Genomic DNA, 17,880 nt, shown 5'->3' on the forward strand with positions numbered 1-17,880 from the left:
CATGACAGAAATATATTTCTCCCTCCCTGTCCTTTTTTCCACACAACCTCATCTGTAGTTGTAGAGTGAGTTTCTGGTAAACATTAGATATTATATTATTTATCTTTTAGCCAGGTACAAATGTCTTGTATTTTTTCTATCATCTGCTAAGCCATTACAATTGTAACTGGCAATACTGCTTCCCCACTTACCATAATGATACCCAAGTTTCAGTTATACTTACCATAATAAATGTTTGTAAACTTACCATTAAAAATTAACCTGATGATTGAGTGTCCATATAGCTGTACCATAATATTTGCACTGTTAAGCATTACTGTAGCTGCAACTGTGTAGTCCTCCAATATTACACCCGCTATAAAATCCCCCCACATCTGGAAGGTCTGTTGTCCTTGAGACCATTAGACCACCATCCTGAACCATGACACGCCTTTGTGTCCGAAGCAAACCGTTGGCCGCCGTTTAGCATAGCCCAGAGGGAAATGTTGCCAGTCCCATGAGAACCTAACTCAATACTGCCACCCTTCACACACACAGTCAAAGCCCAACAGGTCTATTGCATGTCTATGAGGGTGCTTCTTAAATGAGAACGAGGTAAAAAGAGAAAATATAATGAAATAATATATAGCCTAATAATAATAATAATAATAATAATATTAGAACATAATAACAGCACAATATTATAGATTCATGTTCATATTAAGATAATCACAGCAAAGGCATACCAGCCCAGTCTGTTCAATTAATTGGATCCAATTGTTCGTAAAATGAAAATAATGTAAAAAGAGAATGGTCCTTCTATATAATATCGCAAGAACAGTTGTTATTGTCCATTACATGCATGTTTAACCTGGGGTTAACCAGCCAGCCGCTCGCTAGCAGAGTTAACAGACCCTGATGACAACACCCAACCCATTTGCCGGTGTGTATCTGAACAATAATATCTGCATTTTTGATATTGAGATGTTTTGTTTACATTGTGTTAAAAAGATTGTGACACCAATTGTTATAGGATCATATAGTCCTACTCCAGTAGAGAACCTAGACAGGTTATTAACCATCCTCCTCTATCAATACTTCATCCTATCCTACTGTAGCCCCACAGAGCTGTCAATATTCTTTTATCTTAAATTCTATTTGTTACGATTCACATCGGCCAAAACGGCAGCGCCTAAAAGCATTCAAGTCATAATAAACCCCAATCTGTCTTCAAAATAAATAAACAAAAAAGTCAGCCTTACCCATTTTCGCCTTCCCATAAATCTAAACCTAATTTTAAAGTCCACATAGTCCAAGGTTCTGTATTGCATTAGTAAAAAACGAAAACCATCATGCATTCAAAAATACATGAATAATAATCTAGGATTGTAATGTGTAGTACGGTGCAATGTGTATCAGGACTACATCAGCATGAGGTTTCAATCACAGCCAAATTGAAGTCTTTCGAATGCTTGAACAATTAGTTTTTAACATACAACTTATCGACCGCCAGAAGAACATTGTGCTTCTCAGTGCTGAGCATTTTGAAAGTGGGGCATAGGGCACTTCATCTCTCCACTATTTCATGGGGGAATCGCTCATTAATAGAGAACGGTGTGTTCTTCGTCTTCAGATCCCTACCCTGTTGTAGCAAGGCAATCTTAATTTCGGAGTGAGTTAGCCTACTATCGGACAGTGCCCAGTGGTGTAAAGTTAAGTCGTTTTGGGGAGTATCTGTACTTAACTTTACTAGTTATATTTTTTTACTTTTCATTTTAGTTCACTAAATTCCTCAATAAAATAATGTATTTTTATCTATATACATTTTCCCTGGCACCCAAATGTACTTGTTCTTGCTTAGCAGGACAGAAATCTTTTCCAATTCATGCACTTATCAAGAGAACATCTCTGGTCATCCCCTGCCTCTGATCTAGCAGACTCACTAAACACACAGCTTCGTCTGTAAATGATGTCTGAGTGTTGCTGTGGAGATACAAAGAGCTGTAATGGGTTTGCATAAAATAAATATGTTGCATAAAGCTTACTTCATTATTCTATGTTTTAAATGATTTTTTACTGCATCAGTGATAGTATGCCCCTGGCTATCCATAAATAAAAAAACATGAAAATGGTGCCATCTGATTTCCTTAATATAAGGAATTTTAAACGTGATTAAAATTTAGCAGTTATATGTACCTTTGATACCTAAGTATATATTTATTTAAAACAAAATACTTTTAGACTTTTACGTGAGTAGTATTTTACTGAATGACTTTCACTTTTACTTGAGTATTTTCTCTGTTTAGGTACCTTTACTTTTACTCATATTTTTTCAATATTATTCTTCATAGGCTACTTCTACACTTCAGATCAAGTAATTCTACTTTCATTGTGTCATTATTAAACCATAGTTTCTTACTAGTGCACGGTTCCCTAACTGGTGGCCTTTATATGGCTCTTACATTTTTCTTATTAAAATATATATATATATATATATATATTGTAACAAAGCCTCTCGGTGGAGGGGGGTGTGTGGAATCAGGAGCAGGAGAGCAGAAGGGTTCCAGGAAAATCCACAGTTTATTTTGGCGGTTCCGAAAGCACAACGACACACACAGGGGAGAAAGCTCGACTCTGCTAGCCACAAGCAAATATGTCCACGGTAAACACATGCCGTACTAAAAACAAACAATGCCCGTGGTGCAGGCACGCACCCCCTACATGTAGCCTACAGCAAAATAATCCCGCACACAGCCTAACCTGCAGCGGGGAAATATAAACCCACCGAAATCAGAAAAACAAGACACAGGTGTGTAAAACCAGACAGAACTAAATGAAAAGGAAAATGGGATCGGTGGCAGCTAGTAGGCCGGCGACGACGACCGCCGAGCACCGCCGGAACAGGGAGAGGAGCCACCTTCGGTGGAAGTCGTGACATATATTTTTCATTTTTGACATAAAATACTGTAAAAACACTAGCAATTTATAATTTAGGATTTTTTTCCCACAATAGTACCAAGCATAATATAAAGATAAACAGGGTTTAAAGTGATTATGTTTTAGTCATCTGTTTGGGCTTCTTGCAGTCAATTTGCAGTCTATAAATGACTTGTAATTATATTCCGGCCCCCTGACCATCTGCTCAAGAAAAAATCGAATCAAGTTGATTATTCCTAACTTAAACTGTAAAATATATATTTTTTAAACGTGAACTTGATCTGCTAATTCCATCTCAACTGTTGCTGCTCAACACCAACTAAATAGGCTGCCGCATCCTCCATCTTTATTAACACAATACATTATTTTATTTGATATATGATATACAAATGTGATAATTAAATAAAATAATCAATTGTGGTTCTCTTGTTCGCTTCAATGTGTATGATTCTTGTTGGAGCATATCAAAGTGTTGATCGATAAATAGTTGAAGGTTCTCTATATTATCCAGATTGTTTGTTTTGTAGTTATCAGCAATTTCTAAATTGTACGATTAATTCATGGGACAAGCTGTACCTACCACCCTGACACTTGCCACGTCATTTCTCTCCTAAAGAACATGTTACCCTTACCTGAGAGTCTGGAGAAGATGAGGAGGAGGAGGGAGAAGGAGAGAGGAGAAGCCATTTCTGGGTCTGTGTCTCCGTATGTTATATGGTACCAATTAACAATGTGTGTGTCAAGGACCAAGACACCAAAGAGAATGACTGAACTTCCTAATAGCTATAACTGTGTTTAACTCTCTTCCTGCTTCTGTTTGAGTGTATATCCTCTCTAGGGTATGTGGGACGAAATCGTCCCACCTACTCAACAGCCAGTGGAATCCTGTGGCGCGATATTCAAATACCTTAGAAATGCTATTACTTCAATTTCTCAAACATATGACTATTTTACACCATTTTAAAGACAAGACTCTCGTTAATCTAACCACACTGTCCGATTTCAAAAAGGCTTTACAACAAAAGCAAAACATTAGATTATGTCAGCAGAGTACCCAGCCAGAAATAATCAGACACCCATTTTTCAAGCTAGCATATAATGTCACATAAACCCAAATCACAGCTAAATGCAGCACTAACCTTTGATGATCTTCATCAGATGACACTCCTAGGACATTATGTTATACAATACATGCATGTTTTGTTCAATCAAGTTCATATTTATCCTGTTGGGGCTAGGGGGCAGTATTGTCACGGCTGGATAAAAAACATACCCGATTTAATCTGGTTATTAATCCTACCCAGTAACTAGAATATGCATATACTTATTACATATGGATAGAAAACACCCTAAAGTTTCTAAAACTGTTTGAATGGTGTCTGTGAGTATAACAGAACTCAAATGGCAGGTCAAAACCTGAGAGATTCCTTTACAGGAAGTGGCCTGTCTGACCATTTCTGGAACTTCTTTGCCATCTCTATCTTTTACAAGGGATCTCTGCTCTAACGTGACACTTCCTACGTCGTCCATAGGCGCTCAGAGCCCGGGAAAAAACAGAATGTCGTCATCCCAGCCCCAGGCTGAAGCACTTGGTCGCCTTTCTCAAGTGGCCGATCAAGGTACTCTGGGCTTAGGCGCGTGACCTGGTCGCCCCCGTCTTTGTGATTTTTTCCTCTGTTTGCCGAAAAGGAGATTCCCGGTCGGAATATTATCGCTTTTCTACGAGAAAAATGGCATAAAAATTGATTTTAAACAGCGGTTGACATGCTTCGAAGTACGGTAAAGGAATATTTAGAAATGTTTTGTCACGAAATGCGCCATGCGCACGACCGTTATTTACCATTTCGGATAGTTTCTGGAACGCACGGACAAAACGACGCTATTCGGATATAACGATGGATTATTTTGGACCAAACCAACATTTGTTATTGAAGTAGCAGTCCTGGGAGTGCATTCTGACGAAGACAACAAAAGGTAATGAAACTTTTATAATAGTAAATCTGATATTGGTGAGTGCTAAACTTGCCGGGTGTCTAAATAGCTAGCCCTGTGATGCCGGGCTATGTACTTAGAATATTGCAAAATGTGCTTCATCCGAAAAGCTATTTTAAAATCGGACATATCGAGTGCATAGAGGAGTAATGTATCTATAATTCTTAAAATAATTGTTATGCTTTTTGTGAACGTTTATCGTGAGTAATTTAGCAAACTGTTAGTAAATTCCCCGGAAGTTTGCGGGGAGTATGCTTTTTCTGAACGTCACATGCTAATGTAAAAAGCTGGTTTTTGATATAAATATGAACTTGATTGAACAGACATGCATGCATTGTATAACATAATGTCCTAGGGTTGTCATCTGATGAAGATCATAAAAGGTTAGTGCTGCATTTAGCTGTGGTTTGGGTTTTTGTGACATTATATGCTAGCTTGAAAAATGGGTGTCTGATTATTTCTGGCTGGGCACTCTCCTGACATAATCTAATGTTTTGCTTTCGTTGTAAAGCCTTTTTGAAATCGGACAGTGTGGTTAGATTAACGAGAGTCTTGTCTTTAAATAGCTGTAAATAGTCATATGTTTGAGAAATTGAAGTAATAGTATTTCAAACGTTTCAAAAATCGCGCCACTGGATTCAAGTGGCTGTTACGTAGGTGGGACGAATTCGTCCCACCTGCGCCAGAGAGGTTATATCAAAAACCAGCTTTTTACATTAGCATGTGACGTTCAGAACTAGCATACCCACCGCAAACTTCCGGTGAATTTACTAAATTACTCACGATAAACGTTCACAAAAAACATAATTATTTTAAGAATTATAGATACAGAACTCCTTTATGCAATCGCTATGTCCGATTTTAAAATAGCTTTTCGGCAAAAGCACATTTTGCAATATTCTGAGTAGATAGCTCGCCATCACGGGCTAGCTATTTTGACACCCACCAAGTTTGGCCCTCACCAAACTCCGATTTACTATAAGAAAAATTGGATTACCTTTGCTGTTCTTCATCAGAATGCACTCCCAGGACTTCTACTTCAATAACAAATGTTGGTTTGGTTAAAAAAAAATCCATAGTTATGTTCAAATATCCTCTGTTTTGTTCGTGCGTTCAAGACACTATCCGAAGGGTGACGAAGGGTTACGCGCCCGACGCGTTTCGTGACAAAAAAAATCTAAATATTCCATTACCGTACTTAAAATCAATTTTTATGCGATTTTTCTCGTAAAAAAAGCGATAATATTCCGACCGGGAAACCCTGTTTTCGTTCAAAGACGAAAAAATAAAAACATGGTGTCGACTCGTGCACGCGCCCCCAGTCTCATTGTTATCTGATCAACCACTATCCAAATGCGCTACTGTTTTTTAGCCATGGCCTGAAAAGTCACCATTCAACATTCTGGCGCCTTCTGAGAGCCTATGGGAGCCTTAGAAAATGTCACGTTATGCCAGAGATCCCCTGTTTTTGTTAGAGATGATCAAGAAGGCCAAGAAATAGTCAGAGAGAGCGCTTCCTGTTTGGAATCTTCTCAGGTTTTGGCCTGCCAAATGAGTTCTGTTATACTCACAGACACCATTCAAACAGTTTTAGAAACTTTAGGGTGTTTTCCATCCAAATCAAACAATTATATGCATATTCTAGTTACTGGGCAGGAGTAGTAACCAGATTAAATCGGGTACGTTTTTTATCCGGCCGTGCAAATACTGCCCCCTATCCCCAACAGGATATGCCCCCCTCAGAGGCAGATAGAAACTATTACATTCTATCAACTAGTTGTAACATAAGTCTCTACAATTGATTAATTTATTTAATTATTACATTTGTTTATCTTATATCAAATGAAATCATGTATAGTGTTAATAAAGATGGATGAACCAGCAGCAACTTCAAATCAAGGACTAAGGCAAAACAGCCCACATTTACACTCGTCCTCCTGAATAGAGATTTTCACCAGAGTTGTAAACTCACTGAGGGGCACTAGAACCTCTAGGTGAACAATACTTAGCAGACTATTCCATGCCTGGTGCACAATAGGAAAAGGCAGTCTTGCCTAACTGGGTAACGGCCCTGGGGACTTTAAAACCTCTTGAGGATACCGTAGGATAGGGGGCGCCACAGCGCATTTTGAAAAAAAATCGTTCCCATTTTCAACGGCCTACTAATCAAACTCAGAAGATAGGGCATGCATATACTTATTATATATGGATAGAAAACACTCTAAAGTTTCTAAAACTGTTTGAATGGTGTCTGTGAGTATAACAGAACTCAAATGGCAGTCAAAACCCCGAGACCGATTGAAACAGGAAGTGGAATTCTGAATTGTGGACTCGACTTCTCATCTTTCCTTATTAATCACACCGTTAACCATGGTTCAGTGAGCACTTCCTATTGCTTCCACTAGATGTCGCCAGTCCTTTCACAGTGGTTTGAGCCTTATAGAGTCAAAACTCAGTGAATGATACGAGTTTGAAATTGGTCACAGGGGATGGGCCATCACCATTATGACGCCGGCGGCCATGTCTGCCCCCACCTTTGGATACGGTTTTAAAGGCAATGACATCATCCCCCTCGAATCTTATTGGCTCTCTTGGTGTTAGAGGCCCTGAAGATTTATTTTATACAACGTTTGACATGTTTGAACGAACCTACATGCGCGAGCATTGCATTTATTCTGAACTTCAGACCTGCGCTTCGAGAGAGCCATAGGACGCGCTACCAACATCAGGCTAATGGAACATGAAGTATGGACTTTTTGACCGAAAATACATCTGTTGTGGACCTGGGATGCTTTCTGATGAAGACAACTAAAGGTAGGCGATTATTGACAATATTATACAAGATGAGATGTGACATGCGATTGCTTCCAAGATGGCGCCGAGCTCTGTATATTAGCTCATTTTCTGAGTATCGCATCTCCTTTTATTGCAAAGTGTGATTACCCAGTAAAGTTAATTTAAAATCTGGTATGACAGGTGTTCTCAAGAGATATTCATCTATAAATGTTAGATTGACAATATACATTTAAAAAATCGTTATAGGATAGTAATTTAGGGAAATGTAGCATTGTTTACCGGGACGCTTTTGAGGGGAAATTATGTAGTCAACCTCAGACAGAGATGTAAAATGCTGTTTTTATATATAAATATGACCTTTATTGAACAAAAGAATGCATGCATTGTATAACATGATGTCCTAGGGGTGCCATCTGATGAAGTTTGTAAAAGGTTAGTGCTGCATTTAGCTGTTTTTTGATTATATGTGATGCAAGTGGTTGGTCGGAAAATGGCTATGAAGCTGCTTTTTACGATGGACTCATCTAATATAATCTAATGATTTGCTTTTCCTGTAAAACCTTTTTGAAATCGGACGACGTGGGTCGATTCAGGAGAGGTGTATCTATAAAAAAATATATATATATATATATATATATATTTTTTTAATTATGATTTTTTTTAATGCTAATTGGCGATATGATTTTTCGCTGGATTTTGATCCCGCTAACGGGATCAGACGCTGAAGAGGTTTTAAGTAACATCCACCTAGTACACTGTGTCTGGGAACTGCTAGTGTTGAAGGAGGACAGGCTATAGAGGTAGTGGCAAAGTTTTACCAGAATGGCTTTGTATATGAACACATACCAATGTAGCTATCTGCTCATGTCGGCAGATAGCCTAGTGGTTAGCGCGTTGGACTAGTAACCGCAAGGTTACAAGATTGAATCCCTGAGCCTTTTACAAGGTACAAATCAGTTGTTCTGCCCCTGAACAAGGCAGTTAACCCACTGTTCCTAGGCTGTCATTGAAAATACAAATTTATGCTTAACTGACTTGCGTAGTTAAATAAAGGTAAAAAAATAAAGTAGTAAAGTGAGGTCCAGCCCACGATTTGAAACAAGGTTCAATGGTGGGTGAGGAAATTGGCATTTGTAACAAAGCACAAGAATGCATGATAGACTGAGTCCAGTCTCTGTAGCACAGAGGAGGCTTCATGCATGTACATTAAGTCACTATAATTAATTACTGAAAGAAAAGTGCCAAGAACAAGCCTTGTTCCAAAAAAATTAAAACCCAATTTCAATTTAAGCTTCCTCACAAGAGTATCAGTATGAACTTTGTAGACAGCTTTCTGTTCAACCATATACCTAGGTATTTGTAAGATTACATATTTTTAATGGAGATAAAATGGAGCCCTGGTGTACACCTATAGTAATCTCAAGGAAGCTAGATTCTCAGCATAGGTGAGATACTTCCTAAACCAATTGACAGCCACTGAGACCAATGTTATTGAGTCTGGCTAGCAACAGTTTGTGGTCAAGTAAAACCAGACTGAACCCCACACAGGATGATGTTTTTCAAGTAGGAATATATTTAGCTGAGAGTTCACTTGAGAAGACTTTGACCAGGACAGGGAGCTTGGAAATAGGGCAATAGTTATTCACATCTGAAGGATGTCCACCCTTAACAGGGGGTGAACATATGGGCGGCAGGTAGCCTAGTGGTTAGAGTGTTGGACTTGTAACCCAATGGTTGCAAGATCAAATCCTCAAGTGTCAGGCAAAAATCTGTCATTCTGCCCCTGATCAAGGCAGTTAACCCACTGTTCCTAGGCCATCATGGAAAATAAGAATCTGTTCTTAACTGACTTGCCTAGTTAAACAAATATTTTTTTTTTAAATGCTGATTTCCAAATAGTGTGTTTTGAATAGTTAGTTAACATTTTTGAAAGACCTTTATTTAACCTGTCTGGGGTAGGGGGCAGTATTTTCACATCCGGATGAAAAACGTACCCAATTTAAACAGGTTACTACTGGCCCAGAAACTAGAATATGCATATTATTAGTGGATAGAAAACACTCTGAAGTTTCTAAAACTGTTTGAATGGTGTCTTTGAGTATAACAGAACTCATATGGCAGGCAAAAACCTGAGAAAAATTCAAGCAGGAAGTGGAAAGTCTGAAAATTGTAGTTCTTCTTTTGATTCTCTATTGAAGCTACAGTGTCTGTGGGGTGACGTTGCACTTCCTAAGGCTTCCATTGGCTGTCAAAAGCCTTCAGGAAGTGGTTTGAGCATTCTCCTGTCACTGGGCAGAGTATAGGAGCTCATTCACTGAGCGGTCTGCCTGGCTACAAAGGGATTGGATATGCGCCGTCACGCGAGCACGCCGTTCCTTCTTTTTCTTCTTGAATGAATATGCTATTGTCCGGTTGGAATATTATCACAATTTTATGTTAAAAATATCATAAAGATTGATTTTAAACAGCGTTTGACATGCTTCTAAGTACGGTTATGGAACATTTTGACTTTTCGTCTCTCGTTCCGCACTCGCGCGTTATGCCTTTGGATAAGTGATCTGTACTCATGAACAAAACGAAGGTATTTGTACATGAATATGGATTATTTCAAACAAAAACAAAATTTATTGTGGAAGTAGCAGTCCTACGAGTGCATTCTGACGAAGATCAACAAAGGTAAGAGAATATTTCTAATACTAATTCTGAGTTTAGGTTGCCCCAAACTTGGAGGATGTCTGAATAGCTCACTGTGATGGCTGAGCTATGTACTCAGAACATTGAAAAATGTGCTTTCTCCGTAAAGCTATTTTAAAATCTGACACAGCGGTTGCATCCAGGAGTAGTCCATCTATAATTCTTTAAATAATTGTTAAATATTTTGTCAACGTTTATGATGAGTATTTTTGTAAATTGATGTGCACATTCACCGGACGTTTTGGTGGGAATACATTTTCTGAACATCACACGCCAATGTAAAATGCTGTTTCTGGATATAAATATGAACTTTATCGAACAAAACATACATGTATTGTGTAACATAATGTCCTAGGAGTGTCATCTGATGAAGATCGTCAAAGTTTAGTGCTTCATTTAGCTGTGTTTTGGGTTTTATTGACACATGTCCTTGCTTGGAAAATGGTTGTGTGATTATTTTTGTATATGTACTCTCCTAACATAATCTAATGTTTTGCTTTCACTGTAAAGCCTTTTTGAAATCGGACAATGTGGTTAGATTAACGAGAAGTTTATCTTTAAAATAGTGTAAAATAGTTGTATGTTTGAGAAAGTTGAATTATGACATTTTGTTGTTTTTGAATTTTCCGCCCTGATATTTCACTGGCTGTGTCCCGCAGGTGAAACACTAGCATCCCACGTAGCCCATAGAAGTTAATTTATGCTTAATCATTAACAGTTCAAGCATATATCTTGCTTGCAACCACACACAACTCAGAAACAATGTATTTGGGCAGGGACAACTTTCTAATAATATCTTAATGGATTGTAAAGTTTATTAACACAACATGCATTTTTAACATATAAAGCAGACAGAATTGTACAGTAAGACTATGATTCAGTAAATAAGATTAACTATGAAACAAATCATATGTGGTTAACAACACATGGAATAAAAAGTCAAATTAGGTCAAATACGTGGGTAAAAAGTACCATAAATGAATAGTTTCTTATTTTGTGTGTTTTATCCCTGAAAAGCAGGTACAAGAAGTAAATCTGTCCCTTGGTCTCACCAGAGAGACCTGTCTGGTTTCTACTTATCTTTGTTTCACCACAGAGTCAGTTTGCCCTGAACTTCACAACAGCAATGATGGTGCACAGGAGTAAGAGCACTGCATTACCAACTTTTGGCAGGTAGAAGAATGTTCTCTCCCATCTGTAGAAGAATTAAAACATTTAGAACATATTCCTCTGTAAATTGCTGCAATACAAGGACCAATTTAAAGGGGAATTGTAAAGGGAAGACCACATTTTTCTAAAGGCAGTGTATATTTAAGCACTAAGGCCTGAGGGGGTGTGATATATGGCCAATATACCACAGCTAAGGGCTGTTCTTATGCATGCGTGGATTGCCTGGATACAGCAATTAGCCATGATCTATTGACCATATACCACAATCCCCTGAGGTGCCTTACTGCTATTTTAAACTGTTTACAAATATAATTAGAGCAGTAAAAATAAATGTTTTGTCATACCAGTGGTATACGGTCTGATATACCATAGCTGTCAGCCAATCAGCATTCAGGGCTCAAACCACCCAGTGTATATTTAACAGTATGCAGCGACAGTGATGCTTTAGACTCCACAGGATCTTTAATGAGTGTGGATCATTGAAGGTGGTGAAGAGGACACCATCTATCACCACCACCAACATGCCCAGAGGAATCAGTAGGACTTTTAGATGTATGGAACTGAAGGTGAAAGTCCAATAAATGTTAAATTAAGTCCATGAAAACATCACGGATGAATATATTTGTTTGTGCTGCTACGACAAAAAGGAAATATTTGTTCAGCTCTTCTCACCTTTTACGTGTGAAACTTGACCATCTAAGAATAGAATGCTGCTACTTCTACAAACCACAGAGATATGAGGAAGTGGTAAATGTCTCTAACAGTGTCTTGGCCTATACTCAGAGTGAAAACATTTCAGGAGGGTGTTTTTGTGCTCAAAACTCTAGTGTGAACAACAGAAAATGTTGCCTTTCATCATATTTCTATTGTCATCCATTTGGAAGAGTAAGTGTGAAATACAGCTGAATGAGTGATAATTACCTCATGGTGTCCTTCTCCTTGCCTCCCTCAGGTCCTTGGACTGTGTTGTCAGTCTGAACAGGCTCAGCAGTTGGAGAGAAAGAGGATTGTTCAGTGGTTGGAGCTTGGGTTGCTGTGAGGTTAAAACAACAATGGTATTATGACTGGTGTACCAGAGAGACACAGGGTAGACTGAACTGGTACAAGATATTGTTGCTAAGCTACAGTATGACCTTCTTGTCTAGCTTTTTAATTTACCGCAACATGTGGATTTTAACAAATTATTTTCACTGCTGAGTTCAAACCAATGGTACGACTGCTGTAATTATTCCCAAAAGCTTTTAATCAAGTTACAGTCCAATTTGTTTTAGATGATCAGCCAGCAAGACTGGATAAAAGCAGGTTAATACTTAATTCTACAGTATCTGATTGCTCTCTACTCACTGGTCATAGTGGAAGTACTTTGTGTGGTGGTTTGTCGTCTGACAGTGATGTGAACAGGCATCATAAGGTCTCCCACTTCACACCTGTACCAGACAGTGTTTTCCATCTTCAGTCCACTCATAGTTACCGTTAAGATGTTTCCTCTGGTGGCATCAGTGGTCTGCTGTAGGGTCACTGATGTTCCATCTAGAGTCCCAGAATTCCTCTCCACACAGGAGACACTGTCACCAATCCTGCACCCCCACTTCTTATTTTGAGTGTCACTATAGTAACAAATTACAATTACACTTCCTCCTTCAACTCCAGTCACTTCGTGTTGGTCCACATAGAGTTCCGGAGTAACTGAACACAGAGGTACAGACACCAAAGAAGGTCCTGAGTGATCAAGTGTTTTTTTGTGACAACTGACCACAAATATCATAATGATGATATGATGGATAGAGAACAGAAAGTAGACATTTAAACCAACATTCCTCATGTCAACTTCAACAATAATAGTGACAGCAGTAAATGAAACCAGAACACCAGTCATGTAATCATATGGAAGAGTTGCATGCATCTTACCAGGAGTGACAGATAGGTCGATCTATTCTGTCATGTCAGCGTGCACCACCGCTAACTAACTAGCCATTTCACATCGGTTACACACAGTGCAATAGTAACATCCAGAATCCTCTGGCTTCAGATCAGTGATGGTCACAGTGAAGGTTAGCTGGTTGATGTCATGAGAGATTGAGGCCTTATCTTTGCTCTTAGGAGAGTCAGTGCGTACAACAGGGGTGCAATTATTGAAATAAGATCCTTTACAACAACAGTTGTTTTATATAATCCTGATGATAAGGACATGGGATGGTGATGGAGCCTCCTGTCTTCACAGACACACGATAAGCACCTGTAGACACAACAACAGAAAACACATTACATTGGAATTCAAGCAAATTCTCACAGCAGAAAAATGACATTCCATCTGGACTATAACACACATAATACAGGAAGTGTTATTGATAAGACAAGCTACTGTTCCTGTCTTCAGAGTTTCAGCATGTGTCCAGTCCCTGTCCCTGACCTCAACTTCAGCACTTCATAGAAACATGTTACCCTTATCTGAGAGTCTGAAAAAGATGATGATGAGGAGGAGGAGGAGGAGGAGGAGGAGGAGGAGGAGGAGGAGGAGGGAGAGATGAGAAGCCATTTCTGGGTATGTGTCTCTGTACGTTATATGGTACCAATTCACAATGTGTGTGTCACTGACCAAGGCACCAAAGAGAATGACTGTACTTCCTAACAGCTATAGCTGTCTTGAACTCTCTTCCTGCTTATGTTAGAGTGTCTATACCCCCTCAGTGGCAGATAGCAACTATTACATTCTATGGTCTAGTTGTAACATAAGGCTCTAAGGCACTACAATTGATTACTTTATTTAATTAGCACATTTATATATCTTATTTCAAAAGATGGATGACCCAGCAGCCTATTCAGAGGGTTGGAGTCAGAGGTTCAGGTGCAAAAATATATATATTTATTTTACAACACAGGTGATGAAGACAGGATCCAGAGGTTTTATTTACAAAAATGTATAGATTACAAAAATTATGAAAAATGGTTAACTTTGAAAAATAATACACTTACTTGGCCAATAGCAAAATATAACCTCAAATCGAGGACCAAGGCAAAATGGCTTACAGGACACAATTACACTACTACTGAACAGAGTTTAGCACCAGAGTTATAAACTCAGTGAGGGGCACTAGAACCTCTAGGTGAACCAGACTTTTGCAGACTATTCCATGTCTCTGGTGCACAATAGAAAAAGGCAGTCTTGTCTAACTGGGTAATGACCCTGGGGACTTTATGTAGCAACTACCTAGTAGACCGTATCTGGTAACTGTTAGTGGTGAAGGAGAACAGGCTACAGAGGTAGTGGGGGAGTTTACCCAGAAGGGCTTTGTATATGAACACATACCAATGTAGCTGTCTGCGCATTTAAAGCAAGGTCCAGCCCACCATTTCATACAAAGTGCAATGGTGGGTGAGTGACTTGGCATTTGTAACAAAGCACAAGGATGCATGATAGACTGAGTCCAGTCTCTGTCGCACAGAGGAGGCTTCATGCATGTACATTAAGTCAATATAATCAATTACTGAAAGAAAAGTGTCTTGAACAAGCCTTGTTGCAAAAAAATTTAAACCCAATTTCAGTTTCAGTTTCCTCAAAATATTATCCATATTAACTTGGTATTACAGCTTCTTGTCCAACCATTTACCTAGGTATTTGTAAGATTACACATTTTTAATAGAGCTAAAATTAAGCCCTGGTGTACACCTCTAGTAATCTAAAATGAAAATGAAGATAGACTCATGATTCTAAGCATAGATGCATTGTGTATTGTCTGTGAAATATGACAGCCCCTTCAATGAGACCAACGTTATTGAGTCTGGCAAGCAACAGTTTGTGGTCAACTAAAACCAGACTGAACCTCACACAGGAAGTTGTTCTCAAATAGGAATTTATTTAGCTGAGAGTTCACTAGGGCTTGAAAGACTTTGACCAGGATAGGTAGCTTGGAAATAGGCAATAGTTATTTACATCTGAAGGGTCTCCACCCTTTAGCAGCGGGTGAACACACACTAATTTCCAAATTGTGTGTATTGAATAGTTAGTTGACATTTATTAAGCTTAATCATTAACAGTTAAAACATATATGGTGTTTACAAGCACACACACAACTCATACACATTGTATTTGGGCAGAGACACAACTTCCTAAGAATATCTTAATAGATTGTAAAGTTTATTAACAAAGCATGCATTTTTTACATATAAAGCAGACAGAATAGTACAATAAGATCAACTATGAAACAAATCATATGGTGGCTACAACATATGGACTAAAAAGTGAAATTAGTTCAAAGACATATAGGTCAAATGAACGACAGATGAACAGTTTCTTATTTTGTGTTTTATCCTTGAAAAAGCAGGTGCTAGAAGTAAATCTGTCCCTTGGTCTCACCAGAGAGACCTGTCTGGTTTCTACTATTTTGTATTTCACACGGAGTCAGTTTGCCATGAACTTCACAAAATAGGATGAAGAGCACTGCATTACCAATGTTTGGCATGTAGACGAATGTTTCGCCCCCATCTGTAGAAGAATTAAAACATTTAGAACATGTTCCTCTGTAAATTGCTGCAATACAATTACATTTTTTTAAAGGGAATTGTAAAGGGAATTTTTCCTATATCTAGAGGCAGTGTATATTTAACAGTTTGCGTCAGCAGTGATGATTTTGACCAACTCAAGGTATTTAATGAGTGTGAATCATTGAAGGTGGTAGTGTAAGCATCTTCCATGTGACTAGGACTGTCAGAAGGTGAGTGTAGCTGGTGCATGAAGTCAGGCGCAGGAGAGCAAAATGAGTGAGCAACGTACTTTACTCAAAAATAAAGGCACAAGGTAAACAAATACACTTGACCAATAACCAACGGTAAACATTACGCACGGGTGAACACAGCACCCGTCGAAAAACCAGCCATCATGAACCGAACTGAACATAGAAATAATCACGCACAACAAACATGGGGGAAACAGAGGGTTAAATACATGAACATGTAATTGGATAATGAAAACCAGGTGTATAGAAAATAAAGACCAAACCAATGGAAAATGAAAGATGGATCAGCGATGGCTAGAAGACCGGTGACGTCCACCTGCCGAATGCCGCCCGAACAAGGAGAGGGACCGACCTCGGCGGAAGTCGTGACAGTACCCCCCCCTTTGACGCGCGAATCCAGCAGCGCGCCGACTCCGGCCTCGGGGACGACCCGGAGGGCGAGGCGCAGGGCGATCCGGATGGAGACGGTGGAACTCCCGCAGCATCGCTGGGTCTAACACATCCTCCACCGGCACCAGGCATCTCTCCTCCGGACCGTACCCCTCCCACTCCACGAGGTACTGAAGGCCCCTTGCCCGACGCCTCAAATCCAGTATGGATCGAACTGCATACGCCGGGGCCCTCTCGATGTCCAGAGGGGGCGGAGGAACCTCCCGCACCTCAGACTCCTGGAGTGGACCAGCCCCCCCCGGCCTGAGGAGAGACACAAGGAACGAGGGGTTAATTCGATAATCAGGGGGAAGCTGTAACCTGTAACATACCTCGTTCAGTATCCTCAGGACTTTGAATGGCCCCACAAACCGCGGGCCCAGCTTCCAGCATGGCAGGCGGAGGGGCAGGTTTCGGGTTGAGAGCCAGACCCGGTCCCCCAGTGCGAACACCGGGGCCTCACTGCGGTGGCAATCTGCGCAGGTTTTCTGGCGCCTCACGGCTCGCTGAAGGTGCACATGAGCGGTGTCCCATGTCTCCTCAGCGCGCCTAAACCAGTCATCCACCGCAGGAGCCTCGATCTGGCTCTGATGCCACGGCGCCAGAACCGGCTGGTACCACAGTATGCACTGGAAGGGGGAGAGGTTAGTGGAGGAGTGGCGGAGCGAGTTCTGGGCCATCTCTGCCCAGGGCACGAACGCTGCCCACTCCCCCGACCGGTCCTGGCAATAGGACCGCAGAAACCTACCCACATCCTGGTTCACTCTCTCCACCTGTCCGTTACTCTCGGGGTGAAAACCCGAGGTAAGGCTGACCGAGACCCCCAGACGTTCCATGAACGCCCTCCAGACCCTTGACGGGAACTGCGGACCTCGATCAGATACTATGTTTTCTTGTACCCCGTAGTGCCGGAAGACGTGTGTAAACAGGGCCTCTGCATTCTGTAGGGCCGTAGGGAGACCGGGCAAAGGGAGGAGACGACAGGACTAGGATCGTGGTGTGATGGAAGAAGATCCGTTAGGAAATCCACCGACAGGTGCGACCACGGCCGCTGTGGAACGGGTAAGGGTTGTAACTTCCCTCTGGGCAAGTGTCTAGGGGCCTTGCACTGGGCGCACACCAAGCAGGAGGAGACATAAACTCTCACGTC

At 40.2% G+C, this 17,880-nt stretch overlaps 1 protein-coding gene across 1 annotated transcript in view; it reads right to left on the minus strand.

Moving 5' to 3' along the window:
- Positions 1-13,783: 13,783 nt before the first annotated feature.
- LOC106571187 (uncharacterized) overlaps positions 13,784-17,880 on the minus strand; it is a 34,746-nt gene continuing 30,649 nt past the window's right edge. The window contains exon 6 of the mRNA XM_045703013.1: positions 13,784-13,804. Within this exon, the coding sequence (XP_045558969.1) occupies positions 13,784-13,804 (21 nt within the window). The remainder of the gene's footprint in view (positions 13,805-17,880) is intronic.

This window comes from Salmo salar, chromosome ssa01, assembly GCF_905237065.1.
Source record: "Salmo salar chromosome ssa01, Ssal_v3.1, whole genome shotgun sequence".
Taxonomy (NCBI): Eukaryota; Metazoa; Chordata; class Actinopteri; order Salmoniformes; family Salmonidae; genus Salmo; species Salmo salar.